General features: G+C 51.9%; 1 protein-coding gene across 2 annotated transcripts; it reads right to left on the bottom strand.

Moving 5' to 3' along the window:
- Nucleotides 1-2,400: 2,400 nt before the first annotated feature.
- SKOR1 (SKI family transcriptional corepressor 1) lies at nt 2,401-16,352 on the bottom strand. 2 transcript variants are annotated; one of them, XM_036736969.1, is made up of 9 exons: nt 15,662-16,352; nt 11,064-13,365; nt 9,247-9,343; nt 7,614-7,721; nt 6,750-6,821; nt 4,951-5,025; nt 4,331-4,405; nt 3,732-3,797; nt 2,401-3,340 (listed from the first exon to the last, which is right to left on the bottom strand). In XM_036736969.1, the coding sequence occupies exons 2-9, from the start codon at nt 13,353-13,355 to the stop codon at nt 3,246-3,248; spliced, it is 2,880 nt and encodes a 959-aa protein (XP_036592864.1). In that variant the 5' UTR covers nt 13,356-13,365; nt 15,662-16,352; the 3' UTR covers nt 2,401-3,245. The 2 variants fall into 2 exon arrangements, with proteins under 2 accessions (XP_036592864.1, XP_036592863.1); XM_036736968.1 differs by lacking the exon at nt 15,662-16,352 and adding an exon at nt 13,630-13,779 and having other exon boundaries at nt 2,423-3,340.
- Between the last annotated feature and the right edge of the window lie 748 nt (nt 16,353-17,100).

Here is a 17,100-nt window from a genome sequence, read left to right as displayed (position 1 = left end):
TGTTTCGTGCATTTAAGAACCTAATTCCGAGAAGGGGTCCATGACACAAAGAAGGTTAAGAATCCTGGCTGCACGGGATCCCCTAGTCCAGCCAAGTCACTGTATAGTTTGGGAGAACGAAGAAGTCTAGAGCAGGGGTGGGGAACCTGCGGCCTCGAGGCCACATGTGGCCCTCTAGGTCCTCAAGTCCGCCCTTCGACTGAATTTGACCAATTTGTTTTGTGACGTTTGTATTCGGTCAAAGGACCGCACATGAGAACCTTGAGGGCCACATGTGGCCTCGAGGCCACAGGTTCCCCACCCCTGGTCTAGAGAAACGGATTTACAATTTGCTAGAACCCAGATTTCAGGGCCCTGGACTGCATTCCTGGCCCGGCCTTTGAATTGTCGAGGTCAGTCCAGCTAAGTTTTCTGACGGCGACCTTAAACTGCCCCTGGTTTCGCAGTTCCCTACACCAAGTACCAGCCAGCTGCGCTCTCGAATTTGCACGTGATCTGATCCGTCTGCCTGATCTCCACTCCAACCCCCATTTTCTTGGTCTTAAACTCAGGCATCTCCGGGCTAGACTCAGTGCAAGACAATGGAAAGGGCCTCAGTGGCAAATGGCATCGCCAGCCAGTCTGCTTCCCAGGATCCCAGGCTGTGAGGTCATGGTAGTAGTAATTCTAGGAAGTTCCAACCTACCTCTGTTTATTGGGCAATAGCATTTATCAGAACTTAGTTAATCAAGTTTACCAGCATGAATACTTGGTTTTGTCTCCCTCCCCTTGCTTTCTGCACCCCTGCTCCGTAATCTCCAGTTCAAGAATCACCAAATACTCTTTTAGATGAAACTGAGCAGGATATTTGGACCCATTCTCCCCTTTCCAGAAGCACTTCTATGAGGCGAGGACGTAAGGCAGCGTGGTTGGGTTTGGGGGTTTAGAGGGCAGGAGGAAAGATCGAGGAGGGAAAGAAAGGAAGATCGGATTTAAAACTTACAAATTAAAGGGTACTTTGTATATCGTACAAGGGCTGTACAAATATGAACTATGATTACTTGCAAAATGGGTCGGTAATGAGATACCTAAACATTTTCTTTCGAATTCCTGGTTTGTGGCCGCCACAGAAAAAGGACAAAGTGAATTTTCCTAGTGAGCCTCATACGTCTCCCTCACCCACCAACCCTGAGCTCACTTCCCCAACGGCGTGCTCTCATTCTCCAGCGGGACTGGCTTGGGGGAAAGACTTGGCGAAGGAGGTAGGGAAGGACCCGTCCCGGTAGAGGGGCAACCTCTAACTCCAGAGAGGGTTGGGGGTGAGATCGGAGCTCTCGGCTTTGTTTGTTCGAGTAATTCTGGACTGAAAAACAGGTATTTAGGGCTAATGGCTCTGTAAACCACCTTCAGGGGGGAAAACAAAACAAAACGAAACAAAAAAACCCAACACACCAAAAACCTCTCTCTGAGCTCATTAGTGTTTTACTTTCATGTGTGAAGCAAGCATATAAATGGCCCACTAATGAACTCCTGGATCTCCGGAGAAGGGGGAGGGGATAAAGAACTGGGGGAGGAAGAAAGAGTCTCCTTCCAGAGACCTGAGGAGCCCCCGCCCCCATTTTCCAGGAGCGCGCGGGGGATCCAGGTCAGCCCCGGCGCAGAGAGGGAGGCTGCTACCGAAGGCCTAACTTACAAGACCCAGAAGCGGGGGAGGACAGAGAGAAGAGGAATGAAGATTCCGATTTGTTTTTCTTCCCTGCTTCCCCAGACTGCACGCACCCCATCAGCTGCCCCCACCCTTCTGACTGAAGACAACCTGACTGCGGGTCTGAGGCAACCAAAACCTTTCAAGTTGGGAAGGGTTTGCCTGGTCTGCCTGGAAGACTGTTTCCCAGGGTTTCAGAAACCAAGGACATAGGACACGTGATGGTGAAGTTAAGGAGAGTCCCCCTTCTTTCACTCCTTGTCTCCCCACTGCCCGGCACCTGCAACTGAAATACAACGGTGGTCTTGCCAACGTTTTCGCTTCTCAGTAAAGTGAAGTGGGGAGCTGGGGGTGGAGGTGCAGGAGAGAGACAGAGACACAGAGACAGAGACAGAGACGGACAGAGAGAGAGAGAGAGAGAGAGAGAGAGAATGGGAGGGGGGGTCCCTTCTAGTGTGATGGGTGAGATCAGCCTGATTAGAGCCGGACGCTTTAGCTGGATCCACACCAACCCAGTTTACATCCTCCAGGGCCCAAAATGGTTTTAAGCAAAAAGGAAGACGTCAACGAGACAAGATCCCTTCGTTTCAGGAGCAGACTCGGTACCCCGACGCCTTGCCTCCCCCTCCTCTCCTCGGCGGTTTCCGTCAGTCTAGGACAGATACGCAGACTGACAGACAGACCCTGATCAAACTCTTTCCCGCCCGCGCCTTTTCATCTGCGCTCGCCTCCGGCGCCCCCATGATCGAGACTTTTTATTAAAGAACCAAAGTCACTTAATACAGAAATGTCTCCCAAAACAAAGTTGAAAGGTTGTCATCTCGTGAGTCGGTGGTCGCCCTTTTAAAGTGCTGTTACATCAATAATTTACAACTAAAAATAAATAAATTAAATAAAGCCCAAAGATCAAAACTCAGTAGGTAGGCAGGTAGAGGGACGAGGGGGAGGAAACAGCAAAATAAATTACTTCATAAATAAATAAGGTTAAGTTAAACCAAATGCTGTACTAAGAGAATCACAGTACATTTATATCCATTGCACATAGCCACTTTGTCATTAGGAACGAGAGTTTAAGAAGTGGACATTACAGGTAGCTAGGACTTCAATCAGACAGTGATCACGCATGGAACGTCGCTGGCGGGAAGTTGATAACGTATTCACAATCGACAGTCGGATACTGTACAGTTGGACCGCATGTTCTCCTTCGGGTTAGTTGGTGAGGGTTTTGTTTTGTTTTGTTTTGTTTCCCTGCCCCTGTTCCTTTGGTCCAGTTAAACTTTTGTGGTCCGATGCCCTGAATTTCAACTTAGTTTTAGGCGGTATTTACACTTAGAACCTCTGAGTCAGAATCCCAGGGACCTCATGAAGGGGAGGTGTGAGGGGAGGGAGCGAGTGGGCCGAGGCTTGGGAGATGGAGGAGGAGGAGGGCGTCCGGAGATCAGTATTTACATTGGTCTGGTATAAATGGCTTGTTTCTCTCTTTCGGTCGCTGCCCCGTATTTACAGAGGAGGAGCATGGCTTTGTAGGTGTGTCCACGCGGCTCGGCTGCGTTAGGTTGGGCTAGGGCAGGAGTGGAGGCTTGAATGAGCAGTTGCCGGTGCAGTGACGCGGCGTCAGCATCTTACAGGAGAAGTGGTGTAGGGCATCATGGGCTTCTGGAAAGGGAGAAACCCATGCCAGGGGCCCAGTCTTACTCCCCTCCCCACCCCTCTCCAGAGGATTATCCATTTCTCCCCTCTTCTTCCAAGTCTGGAGTTCAGGAATCCCACCTGTCATCTTATCCTAGCTACACATTTTTTAAAAAAACCACAGTTATAACCAAATGCCCAAACATCCCCCATTTATCCCTTCCACCAACCCCGCCCCTCTATTTTGCCAAACTCAAGACTTATTTACCAGTGTGCCAAGCCTTCCCCCCTCCTTTCCTCCCTCTTTTCTTCTTTCCTTCCTTCCTTTCTTTCTCTCCTTCCACCGTTCCTTTTTTCCTCCTCCTCCTATCTCCCCAACTTCAGGCCTAGTCAGGAGGGGACGGAATGCTCCCCTCACCTTTTAATTTCTGCTGGATGGCATAACGCGCCTTTCTTTCCTGGTCTAGTTCGTTACACAAAGTGTCTGAAAGAGAATGGGGACGAGGTTGGTACCAAACTGAATCAGAACTGGGTGTTCTCCATTCTTCCACACCAATCATCACCAACACATCAGACTGTTTAGTAGGGATAAGTCTTCCGAGTTGTGGGTTAGAAACAAACACACATACAGCCGCAACACACTAGCTTATGACTGCAGTATGGTATAGGAAAGTAATGGTTGGGAATTGCGCTTAAAGGCAGATGGATCTAACCAAAATTAAAGCAAACTTAGGCATTACTTCCCAGGTAATTTTACGCCTCGATTTTTAATTTAGAAACCATGGAAATTGCCGCGATAAGAAGTTCAATCACTCCATGTAATGATGCCTTCAAGCCGTTTGTTGGGCTTGCTTGCCATTCTGAGGCTAATCAGAGTATACAAAGGATATTAAATAAAAAAAATAATTGTTAAATTACCTTCAATTTAAATCCAAATGACTGAACTAACATTACAGCCCCTACCAGACAAGAGGTAGTTATGGCCTCTTGCAAGCGCTCACCTGACTCGAGTCTTACCTCTGACAATTTGCAGCTGTTGTACCATTTCTTCTCTATAGGCCAATTCCCTCTTCATCTGATCCTGAAAATTATCTGTGCAAATTGATTAAGTGAGAGCTGTTAAGTACAGTCCCCCACCCCCGTGTGCATTCCCCAAGCTGGTGGCCCTCCAGAGAACCCCAGAAAATGTGTGTTTGGTGAATTGACAGCAAAAGTGTTTGTGAGTGTTGGGGCAAGAAGAGATGGGCCAGGATATACCTGGACAGTTCTTTTCCCTCATTAGGCCTAGTGGAAAAGGCTAACTAGCTGAGGCATCATCCTTCAGCCCCAAAACAGTTTTGGGGGGAGGATGAGGGAGGGAAGAGGAGGAAAGAAGAAGAGAAAACAAGAAAAAAGGAGAGGGAGAGGAAAAGAGAAAAGAAGGGGAGAAGAAGAGGGGAGTAAAAGGGAAATGGAACAAGAAGGGAGAGAGGAGGAAAGGGGAGGACAGGAGGGGGAAAGCAAGGTAACTGGATTGCCTTAGGGGGAAGGAAGGGGGTGGAAGAGAAGGGAGAAAGTGAGGTGAAAGAGGAAAGAAGAGTAAAGTTTAAGAGGGGGAAATGGGCAGGACAGGGAGAGTAGGGTAAGTAGAGACATACCTTTGAGGCTCTGGAATTCCCGTTCCAGTTTCTTCCTGAGCTCCATTTGCTCCAGAAGCAGTTTTTGTAGTTCTCCTGTGAAGAACAGCTTGGTAAGACCTTGCAGTTCTCTGATCAGGACAGCTCTGAGTCCCGAGACCCAGACTCCTAAGCCCAGGCTTCCTGAAGTTATTCAGCATACTCAGGTCATACCCAAATCCCACTGCTGGAAAACCCTGCCTGTCTCCCCCACTCTATCCCCACTTCCATTTGATGTTGAGACCCGTACCTGCAGATTGGGGTTGTCTTGCTTTTCCTATTTGTATTCAGCAGAAGCATGGTGGTGGTGGTGGTGCTGGTGCTGGTGCTGGTGCTGGTAGGAGCAGGGATGGGAGGAATCTTCCAACCCAGACACCAGGCTTCTACATGAACCAGCTCCAGCCACCTCAACTAACTGGTCATTTTGCCTACCTTTTAGTTGCTTACAAACTGGGTATTTAGCAGACATACAGAAAAGGGAACTAGACCTACCCTAATGCCCACACACCATCCTCTTCAGAGGACCAGGTCTACCCCACATCTCACTCTTATTCTTATTCATCTAACAGATTCTTAAAAACTAAAATGGGAATGTTAAAGGGAGACATACTCTAGAGGTAATAACTCTTATTGCATTTGTATTTGTCTTTCTTGCCCTAGTCCCTAAAACTCCCGAGAGGGGGCCTCGGGACTATTTTCCCACCTCCCTACATCAGTGCTGCATCCATCCATATGCTCTTCTGCCTGCCTACACAACTGTGAGATTTTAAAAGCTTAAAGGAATCTTGGAAATCATTTTTTCAGATGAGGAAATTGAAGGCCAGGGAGGTAAAGTGATTTGCCCATGGTCACAGTGAGTCACTAATAGAGTCAAGACTAGAAGATCCATTATCTCATGTCTCCTTCCTCCAGAGCCTTGTCTCCAGAGAAACCAGTCATCTTGACTGGTTTTCCTTCTTTTGGCTGGAAGGCAGGGGATGGGAAGAACAGGGAGGGGAGTGGGGAACAGGAGCCCTCTGCATCAGTGTAACCTTCTATGTTTTTGCCAAGAATCCTTAACCCCAGCTTCTGGAGAAGTCTCCTGGAATCTCCTAAAACCTCATTCCTTTGGAAGGTCTGAAGTATGAAAAAGTTGTCCGCCAGGTTGGGTGAATGCTATTGACATATGCCCCTTACTCACCACACTCCCCCTTGTAAGGTTAGCAGAGCTTCTTTTACAGAAGGCAGAATTTCACTCTACAGAATCAACAGGAAGCCCTCCATACCCCATTCTCTATCTCTGTTTCTCTAAACCTTTTAGACCTTCTCTATTATAGGGAAAGAAAGGGAGAGTTGGAGATAGTCCTCAGGATAATTCAGACCAAAAACAAAAGGTGGGAACAAGACCCAGAAAGTCCAAAGACACTCAAAGGAGAGAAAAAAAATTCCTATCCTGCTTGTAAGGGAAAGCCAAATCTAAAGTGGATGGGGGTCTTTTTTTTTTTTTTTTGGTTCTTCAATAACTCAGTCTGCTTGCTTACAGGCCTATATTTCCAGAAAGATTGTCTGAATCACCTTCACTCCTGCCCTAGCTCACCCCAGACCCTAGGGTCTTGACACTATTTATTAGGTTAACACAGCAGATTCTGGAAAGAATGGAATTTCTACTTGGCAAATTGCTTTCAGTAAGCAGCCTGCACAACACACAACCACACACACACACACACACACACACACACACACAACCATACACATGTGGGCTTCCTATCTCTGAGGACTTAAACAAACTTTAAAGCCCTCACCTCTGGCGAGGTTCTCGATGTCTTTCTCACCTATCGGGGTTCCAGTGACATCCAAGGTCAGTCCTTCGTCTCCTATGACAGACACAAGAACAAGTCAGAAGGACAAGAAATGCCTTGAGTCAAGAGTGAGTGGATTGCTTAGAAACACCTTGGGGTCAACCTATCTTGAAGCTCAGCCCTAAACTACCTCTTCTGTATGTACTTTGCCAATGGGGTAATAGATGGAAGGGAGGAGAGTGGAGTCATAGTCCTGAGTAGTTTCCCTGGGAGGGGGTTAATAGCCTTTACTGGTGTGTCCCCGATTTATCCATGCCTGGAGAGATGGGGATTGGGCTACCTTTCTGCATGAAAAGCCCTTTGCATTTCGGGCTCATTTCCCCTCTTAACTCTCCCTCCCTTTCCTCTTCCCTTTGCCCTTCCCCTTCCTGGCTCCCATTCACTGGAACTCCCCGGCATAGGCCAGTGTCAAGCCCATGAGGGAATGGGTTTTGGGCAGGGGTGGGGGTGGAGTGGGGGCAGGGTGGAGAGGGATTTGGGAAATCAGGGGACAACAATAGAGAAACTGGCTCATGGCTGGCAAAGTTATTTAAATATTTATCCGTGTGAAGCTGGAGGGGACAGCTTCTTATTGCTGATTTAAAACCCTTTCCAGTGTCCATATCTCCATCATGTATGTCCACCTTCAGCAGCCCCACCAAACAGTTAGCAGGCATGCTGCACAGGTGAAGTTTCCCAGAGCCAACTCCAGCCCCTTCCTCCCAGCTCCTGGGACAGTTGGGGATGGGAGCAGTTGAAGGGCAGGGAAGACAGGCTAGGACTGCTGCTGCAGAGGTGGGGGGAGGGGGGCGCCGAGGGCTAACTCACCTCGGTCTGTGGTTACAGGACTGGGCTGAGAGACACTCCTTTGGTCTTGATAGGATTTCCTAGTCTCCAAATCCTCTGCGGTAGAATGATTGTCTTCTTTATCTGGCTCTTAAAAGGAATAAACCGATTTTCGAGTACAAGCAATGAAAGTATGATCGAATATATCCTTAATTACATAATTAAGGATGGGGTCCTTATTAAAGGCCTCATAGGGGAGCTGCCTAATCCCTTTGCTATTGGAAGGCTGGCTGGGCTCCCTGGGAGCATTACCTTGGGTAAATCTGCACTCTTTTCTTGCAAATCCTCCTCCCCTTCCCCCATTCAAAAGAAGAAGAAACCAAACCCATCAGAGACAAATGACCTACATTGAGTGGAAATACTGGGCCGATAGCTAGTGTGTGTGTGTGTGTGTGTGTGTGTGTGTGTGTGTGTGTGTGTGTGCATGTGATGGTGTGGAGATTACAAATCAGGAGAGAGAGAGAGAGAGAGGAGTTTCTGTTATACACTTTTCTATCATTGACTAGCCCACTAGAGAACAGTGTCCATTGAAGGGACAGGCAGGTTGGAGCCCACTGAGGCACAGAATCCACCTAGGAAAGTTTGCTTCAAAAGAGTTTCTTTCTCTTTTTCCTTCCTTTGTCTTTCTTTCTTTTTCTCTGTCTCTACACACAGACAGACACGCAGACACACACACTCAGACACCATGGCCCTTCTTTAGTGCTCAGATTCTGTAAAACAGAAGGGTCGTACTAGATTAGGGATTCTGGAGGAGCACTGCCTCTAAGTAGGAAAAAAAATCCATCTTTATTTCCACTAACCTCTAACTGAAATTGTTTTAAAACATTATTCTAAGAAGGGACACATAGCTTTTACCAAAGGGACCCATGGTATTAAAAAAAAAAAGAAAAATATGAAGAACCTTTGAACTAAGTGGTTTTTAAAAGGTACTTTCCTGCCCTAAAATCCTCAGGTAACCCTCATATGGGGATAAGGACCGGACGTGATTTCACCAGGTAGGTAGCTCCCCAGTGAGAAAATCCCTTCTATTCCTGCAAGGTGTCAACTTCTCTCTAATTTACAATGTTAAATACCTGCCTAACATTGACAGGTTAGGTGAAACCAGGTCTTCCTGCCTCTGATGCTGGCTCCATATCCACTAAGCTATGATGTCTTTCATGTTTTATATAATATCCATATATATGTACATATCCATCACACACACACTATATACATATATGGATCACAAAAATGTCTCCTGTTCAGTTTTATTCCCGTCAACCACTGTACAATGTAGATGAATGATTACACACACATCGAACAGCCAACCACAGTGCTTCCTCCAGACAGATCCACTCAAAGAAGCTGCTTATGACTTGTACATAGTAGGTACCCAATAAATAGCCACTGAGCCCCTGAGTGAATGGATGGATGAAATTGAAGGGGGAGTCAAAATGGAAACCAGTGTTTAGAACTGAACTAAATGCATACTGATGAGGGGGGGAGTCTTTTAAATAGTACAGTTTAAGTTGTTGGGGTTCTTTCTCTCCCTCTCATTATTTCTATTTCATATTCTTCTCTCCTATTTCAGCGAAGTCTCTTGGGTGGGGAGGAAGGGAGAAAGGGCCACCTTTACCATTTGCCTCTGGGTTGCAAAGGTAAGAGGCCGGCGTTCCCAGCGCCGAAGAGCTCTTGAGGGTCTGCAAATGCTCGTCTCTTTCCTGCGCATACACCTGCAAAGGGGATGGGAGAAATTAGATGCAATTAGGCCGGCGGTTTGTTCTAGTCCCGAGGACCCTCAGACACCCTTCTAGGCCAGGGAAAGGGGACACTCCTACAGGATTCGATTGGGGGAGGGGGACCAGGTGAGGGGAGGGACTAGGCTGTGTGCAAATCAAAGGGGGATGGGAGAGGAGGAGGAGGGACCCAGACCCACCCAGCGAGGGTACAATGACCGCCCGCTCGGTCTTAGTGACGCAGACGAAGCGGCCAAACGGCCTCCGAGCCTAGCACAATCGGTTTGCATTAAATATAATTATTAGTGCTCTAGAGAAAATTGCCTGAATTAAAAATTCAGCCGCGGAGGCCAAGAGCTTTTCAAAGCTCGCGGCCCCCACAAACTCAACATCCGTCTAATTTTCCATAATTTCTCCTCTTCCCTTCATTCTCCCTCCCCAACCCCCAGCATAAAAGAAATCCTAATAGGTTAATTATTTGGGTGTAAATATACAGGTGTTCGGAATCACTTTAAAAATATCATATGATCCTGAGCCTCTTTCGATGCTCAAGTATAGCCGACTCGGCCCCAACATAAGGTTCGGAAAACCACACACATACATAAATACATATATACACACATAATACACACACACACACACACACACACACACCATCCCTCAGTTGCTGTACAGTAACTAGAGGAGCCCTTTTCCCCTTCCTCCCCCACCAAGCCTCCACGCACAGTTTAGGTCACTGTTCTTTCTAACGTTCCCTCAAGCTGCTTCTGTCCAAGGAATAAAAATCTATTGGATATAGGTTTCGGAACGTGGTAGCCCTAGTGTAACGTGGAGTTCGAGGAATCTCCGTATTCTAGAGAGACACTTCTCAGCCTTCATAGCTTAAGCTATGTCTGGGGGTGATCACAGGGTTCTCTTGAGGCAAATTTTTGCTCCCTGTTTTCCTTCACCTTCATGACTCCGGCAACCGGATTCAAGTGCTCTATCACTTCCAGACCTCCCCAAACCAGGAGTTGATGGAACCCACTCCAACTTGTCTACTTGTTTCATTTCAGTGGTAGTTTTATTCGTGTTCTCTCTTCAGAAGTGTTTCGGGACATTCTGGATACACAGAGCCACTGAAAGGTCAGGGGGCATCCTGTACACAGTCTCAGTCTCTATCTCTGTGTATGTCTATCTGTCTCTCTGTTAGCTATAAATGCACTATGCAATGTGATGTAGAAATAAAACTGTATTCCACAGAAAATGTAATACCACTTAAGAGCCGAAAAATCTTGGAAGCATGACTTGTAATATTCCGGGTTACTACGGATGTATACAACAGCAACAGGGATTTACGTAGGATTTTTGTTCTACGGGGATCCCATGAAGAGTTGGAGGGAATTGTGTAAAACGTAACCGGGAAGAGGAGAGGAACTTCCTCCCGGGACCTGAGAAGCCTCAAATGGGACAATGGTCCAGGGGTTATGGGACGGCCAACTGCGAATCTACCCGCTGCCCATGACTAAGGTGCCTGGGCGATCTAGTTGTATCCGTCACGCCGTGTACGGTTCCATCACACACTGACTCGAGGTGAGGGGAGTGAAAAACAACCTGACCACACAGCACACCAACGCTGTGCCTGGCCCATCATACTGTGGGACCTTCTTGCTTCCCTCCCTCCCATTCCTTTATAGACTAGTTCCTTAGCAAGAGAAAATAAGGAGAAGGGGCTCACCTTGCCCGGGCCAGGGCCAGGTCCTGGACCCGAGCCTCCCAGAGCCCCGCAGGGCTCCCGCATCTCGTAGCTTCCGGTCTCAGGACTCCTATCCGAGCGTCTCCCTGCTTCCTCAGCCGCCCGGTCTCCGAAACCTGGCCGGCCAGTAGGTTGCGGCACGTGGCGTCGGCTGTGGTGGGGACTACCGCCGTCGGATGAATCTGCGGGGCAGTCACCAGAGGAGGAGGTGGCAGAGGAGGAGGAAGAGACGCCGGTGGGAAGTGCGGGCGTCAGGTCCGCGTCAGGGCCGCCTCCCCCTACCGACTGGCCCGAATCGGCCTCTTCCTCAGGTTCCGCCTCCTCGTCGTCGGGGAAGCGATTGGACTCCACGTCCACCTCAGGCTCGTCGCCCGTGTCCACGTCGGGCGAGGCTGAGCGGTAGCTAGAGCTGCCTTCGCTCAGGAAGTCCGGGCTCAAGTAGCCTCCGGCGGCGCTCCCCCCTGGGCCGCGCGCAGCCCCAGCCCCATAGGCCTCCCGGGTGGTGCCATATAGCTTGGCTATACTCTCGGCGTCTTTCACAACGGGTCGAAAGGCCGACACGTAGCTGCCCTTACGAGCTTGGTGGGGCGGTGGGGCCTGGGGTGGAGCCAGGGGGAGAGGACCCAAAGACGGGGGCAGAGGTTCTTCTACTCCGTCCTCGTCCCCAGGGCCGCGGGACAGCGCGCTAGGGCACCGCTCTTCACCTCCTAGGCCACCTTCCTTGACCGGTTCTCCCACCACCTCCAGGGCCTCGGCCCCTCCAGGGGGGACTGGACCTCCTCCTGGGCCTCCTGTTCCGCCTGCACCTCCCGGGCCTCCGGCTCCACCGTTCCCAGCCGCGGCGGCTGCTGCGGCCGCTGCGGCCGCAACCGCAGCTGCCACGGCCTTGGCCTGGCTCTGAGCTGGGTAGGGTGGCACAGGTAGGCTGCCTGCCGCCGGCCAGAACATAGGAAATGTCGGATAGACGGTGGCGGCGGCCGCGGCTGCAGCCACTGCAGCCGCGTCCTTGGCTGCCCCAGCTGGCTGATGACCCCAGAACATAGTACCTCCGCCTGGCCCAGGCCCAGCCCCTGGGGGTAAATGTCCTCCGCCGCCTCCGGCTCCTCCTGCGCCGCCACCTGCACCTGCCCCTCCAGCGCCCTTGGGATCACCCCCGCCCAGTACTGGGTCATCCTTCTTAGGGCACAGGCCGAAAGCCGTGGGGAAGCCGTAAGGGTGCGGGAAGAGAGGCGGTGGCAACTTCTGTAGAAGGCCAAAGCCCTTACTGGGCACAGGGATCACCGGATAGCTTCGGACTCCGGCCCCATTGCCGCCTCCAGGGCCGCCACCGCCTCCTCCAGACAGGCCCAAACCCCGCTGCGGATGAGGGGGCGGCGGTGGGCCAGGTGGCCCTGTGGGGTCATCGTCGGTAGCACAGCGAAGGCTTTTGTGGGGCGGTGGCCCAGGGGGAAGGTCTCCTCCGCAGCCTGGGCCGCCCCCTCCACCACCGGCCACTCCTTTTCCGGGACCCCCGGTGCCTCCACCGCCTCCTCCTCCGCCGCCGTGCAGGGAGAATGTCCGCTTACGGGTCCCGCCATTGAACATGGCCTTGACGTCCTCCCACGCGTGGCTCAGCTCGTCCGTGGCCGTCTTGTCGCTAAGCTTGAGGTGGCGCCGCCACGAGTTGAAGTTGGCCGCGTCGGGCTGCGTGTACTTGGCCTCCGGGGTGCGGTGAGAGTGGAAGATGAACTTGTTGGGGGAGAAGTACATGCTGCAATAGCCGCACTTGATGCACTTGGCGCGAGAGCTGTTGTAGCGCGCAGGGATGAAGCTGCCTCGGGAACCCCAGGCGCACTCGTGCACCACGTCGAAGGCAAAGTTTTCGGGCAGCTTGGGCGGCTTATGCTCTCCGAGAAAGGACTTGCAGAGCCGTTCTGCCTCGCGCTTTGTGATCATGCCGCAGCGGCGAGACGAGATGGGCATAGCCCCGGCCCGGCGCAGGATCTCCAGCTGAACCGGGGTGCACTGCACGCACGTGATGCCCAGGGCCACCCGCCGGTTGTGGATCTCATTGTAGCTGTAGTTCTTCAGTAGCGTGTTCGAGATCTGCGCCAGGCACAGGCGTTCCTGGCCGTCGATGACCAAGGAGACGATGGGGACCCCGTATAGGGACGTCTCGCCGACCTGGTTGGGCTTGAGGGTATTGGAGCCGGAGTACGGCTGCAGCTCCTGCTTGGAGTTTGGGGAGGAGCTTCCTTCGCGCCCATTCCCCATCTGACTGGCGAGAGCCTCCATGCCGCCACTTCTGCAAAAGAAAAATCAGAGAGGAGATGAGCCATTTTCAGCGCCGCTGCTCAGTCCCGCCCAGCTGGGCGCAGGGAGCTGCTGCCTGCGTGGGGGGCTTCGCATTTGTTATTCACAACAGAAGTCACCCCCCTGTAATAAGTTTCCTTTTGTTATTAATACATGTGCTGGCACTAGGACAAAAGCCATCAGGGTTGGAGGAAAAGGAAGAGGAGGAGGAGGAAGGGGAAAAAGAAGAGGAAGAGAAGGAGGTGGAAATATTTACCCTGAAGTTGCCCAGCTTCCCTGGTCCTGAATCAAGGACATTCACAATCTGTTCTCCTCTCACTCTGTCCAACCCGGTGGCCACACAGGGTGTGGGTGGGTGGGGACATGAGCAGAGAGATCCTTAAGAGGGGAGCTCCCAGCACATAGTGGTTGGAGGGCTGTCAATGTCCATTATCAGACTATCTGGACTGGAGGGGGGCAGGACTGGGCAGGGTCTGCTGTACGGGGTTCTCAACCCCTCTCCAAAAGCTGTTTAGGGTAGTTTGAGTCCTAAGAGCGCGACCCGAAACGCCAAAACTCCTCATCTCCGGCCTGCTTCAGGATGGGGGTGGGGTGAGAGGAGAAGAGTGGACCAGTGCTCAAGTGTAAACAAACCAGTTCCTTTCCGAGTCGCCCTAAGCTCCTTTTGGCAGAAAGATTAAAGACGAAAAATTAAATGGTTTTCTTTTTAACTATTGGTGGGAAATATTCTGCCATGTCCGTAATAGTGTTATGTTTTAGTTACTTCCCTGACAAATACTAATTTCAGGGCTGGGCCATTCGGCGGGGTGGGGGGTTTTTTATAGAAGTTTCTCAGGTCTCGCCTCTTTTTGTTCCAGCCGAAAAGTCCCTGATTTTTCATTCATCAAACATTGCTTCCCCACTTTGCCCAGGATGCAGGATTTGGACTTTTCCCTCCCTTAATTTCAGGTTGTCTGTCCCCTCCTTTATTCCCCCATCATTTATTTTTCCAAGTGTGTTCAAATTTAGAGCCTCAGCAGCTTCCTGAAATCTTTGAGAAGCTCAAGGTATTTTTGTTATTGAGGATCGCTCTTCCTCTCCAACTAAAAACCCGGCTGCTCCGGCTGCCAGAATCTAGCCGGCATTTGACAAGAAAGATTGTTTTAAATTTCTGGTTCCTTAGCTTTGGAGGAACCCTGGTCGGCTTACTGGCCCTCCACTTGTCCTTAATCACAGCAAACGCCGATCTGGCCTGGTCAAGGCTCCAATTTGTCTTGTGTCCAGGAAAATCAACCTTCCCCACCCCACAACCTTCCAAACGACCAAGATGACAAATTAATTTCAAGAAATGCGACCCCATCGACCCAAGTTGTCTTTTTAAGGAACTATGGGGTGAGGTATAGTTACTATCTCTGCACATTTTCCTCCCATTGGTCTCCGAAAATTGACTTGAAACAAGTTGACCATGCCTAAAAGTTGAATATCCCTGTGAAACCTTCACGTCAGTCTAAGAAAGAAGCATGGAAGCGGACAACTCCAACGCAGGGACCTAGCAGAAGGAGTCCTAAGCCTGGTAAATGAGCTTATGTAGGAGGGATTGGAGAGGCTGAGCAGCTTTTAAGGTAATTACACAATCTCGCACCGGTTTCCGAAAATGTGAGGGTCAACTGGCCCGCATCTAGTGAAAAGTCTGTCCTGGAGTCCCTGGAGGCCAATTTCCTGTCTGAATCCTAATTTGCCCAAGAGCCGGTCCAGAGTACTATGCAAAGGGGGAGACAGAGGGGAATCGGAGAGTAGGGTCTTGGAAACACTGAATTGTTTTCGAGACCAAAGAGGAGAACGCATTCACAGTCTTCAGCCTTGGACCTAGCTCCAGTCAGGCCGGGAACAGAAGGAAAGGGAACAGAAGGAAAAAGGGAGCCCCAGGAGACGAATCGGATTTCAGAGACGCGATCCTGAGTTAGGGGGTCTACTGCCAGGAGGGAGGCAGGTTGAGGAAAGGAAAGCCCTGAAGGCCAGCAGTGAGAAAAAGGAAGGAAGGCCGGCTGAGTGGGACGGTACAGTGGCCCCAGGCGGGTTTGGTAAAGCTGCTTCTCCGCCTCCTGGCTTGCGGGGAAGTGGCAGGGGGCGGGGGGCGGGAGGGGGGCAAGAGAGGAAGGAGTGGAGATACCCTTTAGCTTGGGAACGGGGAGGCTGGGTGAGCTTTTAGGGTTTTGTTTTGCATAATAAATGAAAAATAAGAACGAAACAAAAAAAGCGACAACCAAAAAGGCAAGAGGCTCCAGACTGGACCCGTAGCTGGTACTCACCGAGAGGCGGCAGCTGGACCCCGGAGTGCAGGGTCACTGTCTTTGGGTGACGGAACCGGCGGGAGTCAGAAATCGCACCCAGCTCTCTGGGTTACGGTGCGGGCCCACGTTTGCGCGGGCACACACACACACACACACACACACACACACACACACACACACACACACACCCTTCAGCCCTCCTCCCTTGTCACTCCCCTCTTTCCCCCCCGCCACTGCCCTAAGTCCCGGGAGCTGGCCGGCCGCGAGCCTGAGGGAGTTAGTTGTCTCGGAGTCCTCTTCACGGCAGAGCTCGGGTGCGTGTCCTGAGCCGCTGTCCTCCCGGCCCGAGACGCAACAAGAGAAGTGACCACATGGCCGGTCCGGGGGCTGCGGCAGCAGCGGCACCCGAGTCGGAGGCGCCGCGCATCGATCCGCTGACAGCTGAAATAATAGGCGGGCACACCCACTTAGCGGGCGCACCTCGGCAGGGGCCGCACTTCGCCGGGGCCCTGCGCGCGTCAATCAGCCCCCAGCCCGCCAGTCACTCAGCGCGCAGCCTCGGCCTGGGGCTGGCTAGCCCAGGGCTCCCGGACCGGGAGGGCGAGGGAAGGGGGGCGGGGGACAAGACAAGGGGTGCCCCGGGCAGAGTGCAAGGTAAGCGGCCGGCCCCGAGACACCTGCGCCCAGTTCTGCACCTGCGGCCGGGCGGGCGGCGCCGCGCCCGGGAGAGGGGGAGGGCTGAGGGCGGGGAGGAGGAAAGGGGAGGTGTAAAGAGAGGAGGGGGAGGAAGAGATGGCGGGGGGGGGGGGGAGGGTTGGGGGTTAAGGTCGGCGTGCAAGGAAAGAGCGCTGGGCGGGCGGGAAGGACCCGGAGCTGCGGACGCCCTGAGGTCTGGCCATGCTTGGGTGGGAGTAGGAAAGGGACAGAAATAGGGGTCTTGGAAAGGGAGGAGAGCAAAAAGCCGCTGGCTGGCCCTGGATTGGGGTGAGGTGGGGGAGTTGCTAAGGGCCCGCAACTAATCTCTCGGTTATTGTAACCCCAGTCGTGAGTATCCCAACCCCCTTGGGCCCATGAGACGCTGAGGGGGTGGCGGGGACCCTACCCCAAAAGCTCTCAGCCACTTGGGCTCCAAGCAGCTTGGAAAGTTTGTCTATAGGGGGCCTGAGACCGATTCAGCTCCACGCTCTGGGCTAGTACAGAAATGGTCCGACAAAGGTAGCAGCTGCATTTCGGAGATCTTCAGTTTTGCGTGGGTGGGGGCGGTGGAGGGGGGGGAAGGGAGGGGAGAAGGCAGCAAAGGATGGCGAGGAAGGGAAAGGAGAGAAGGTCGCTGGAGGAGGCGGTGGAGATGGCAAGGTGGAGTGAGCAGTGCCCGCGGCCCGCCGGATTGGCCTCTCTGCTCCTTCACTCTGAGTCTCGTTACCCCTCCTCTCTTGGCCCTGTCCACTGAGGCCCCA

Source organism: Trichosurus vulpecula, chromosome 8 (assembly GCF_011100635.1).
Source record: "Trichosurus vulpecula isolate mTriVul1 chromosome 8, mTriVul1.pri, whole genome shotgun sequence".
Classification (NCBI taxonomy): Eukaryota; Metazoa; Chordata; class Mammalia; order Diprotodontia; family Phalangeridae; genus Trichosurus; species Trichosurus vulpecula.
Note: the sequence above shows the minus strand (reverse complement) of the source record. Positions and strands in the feature narration are given on the sequence as shown.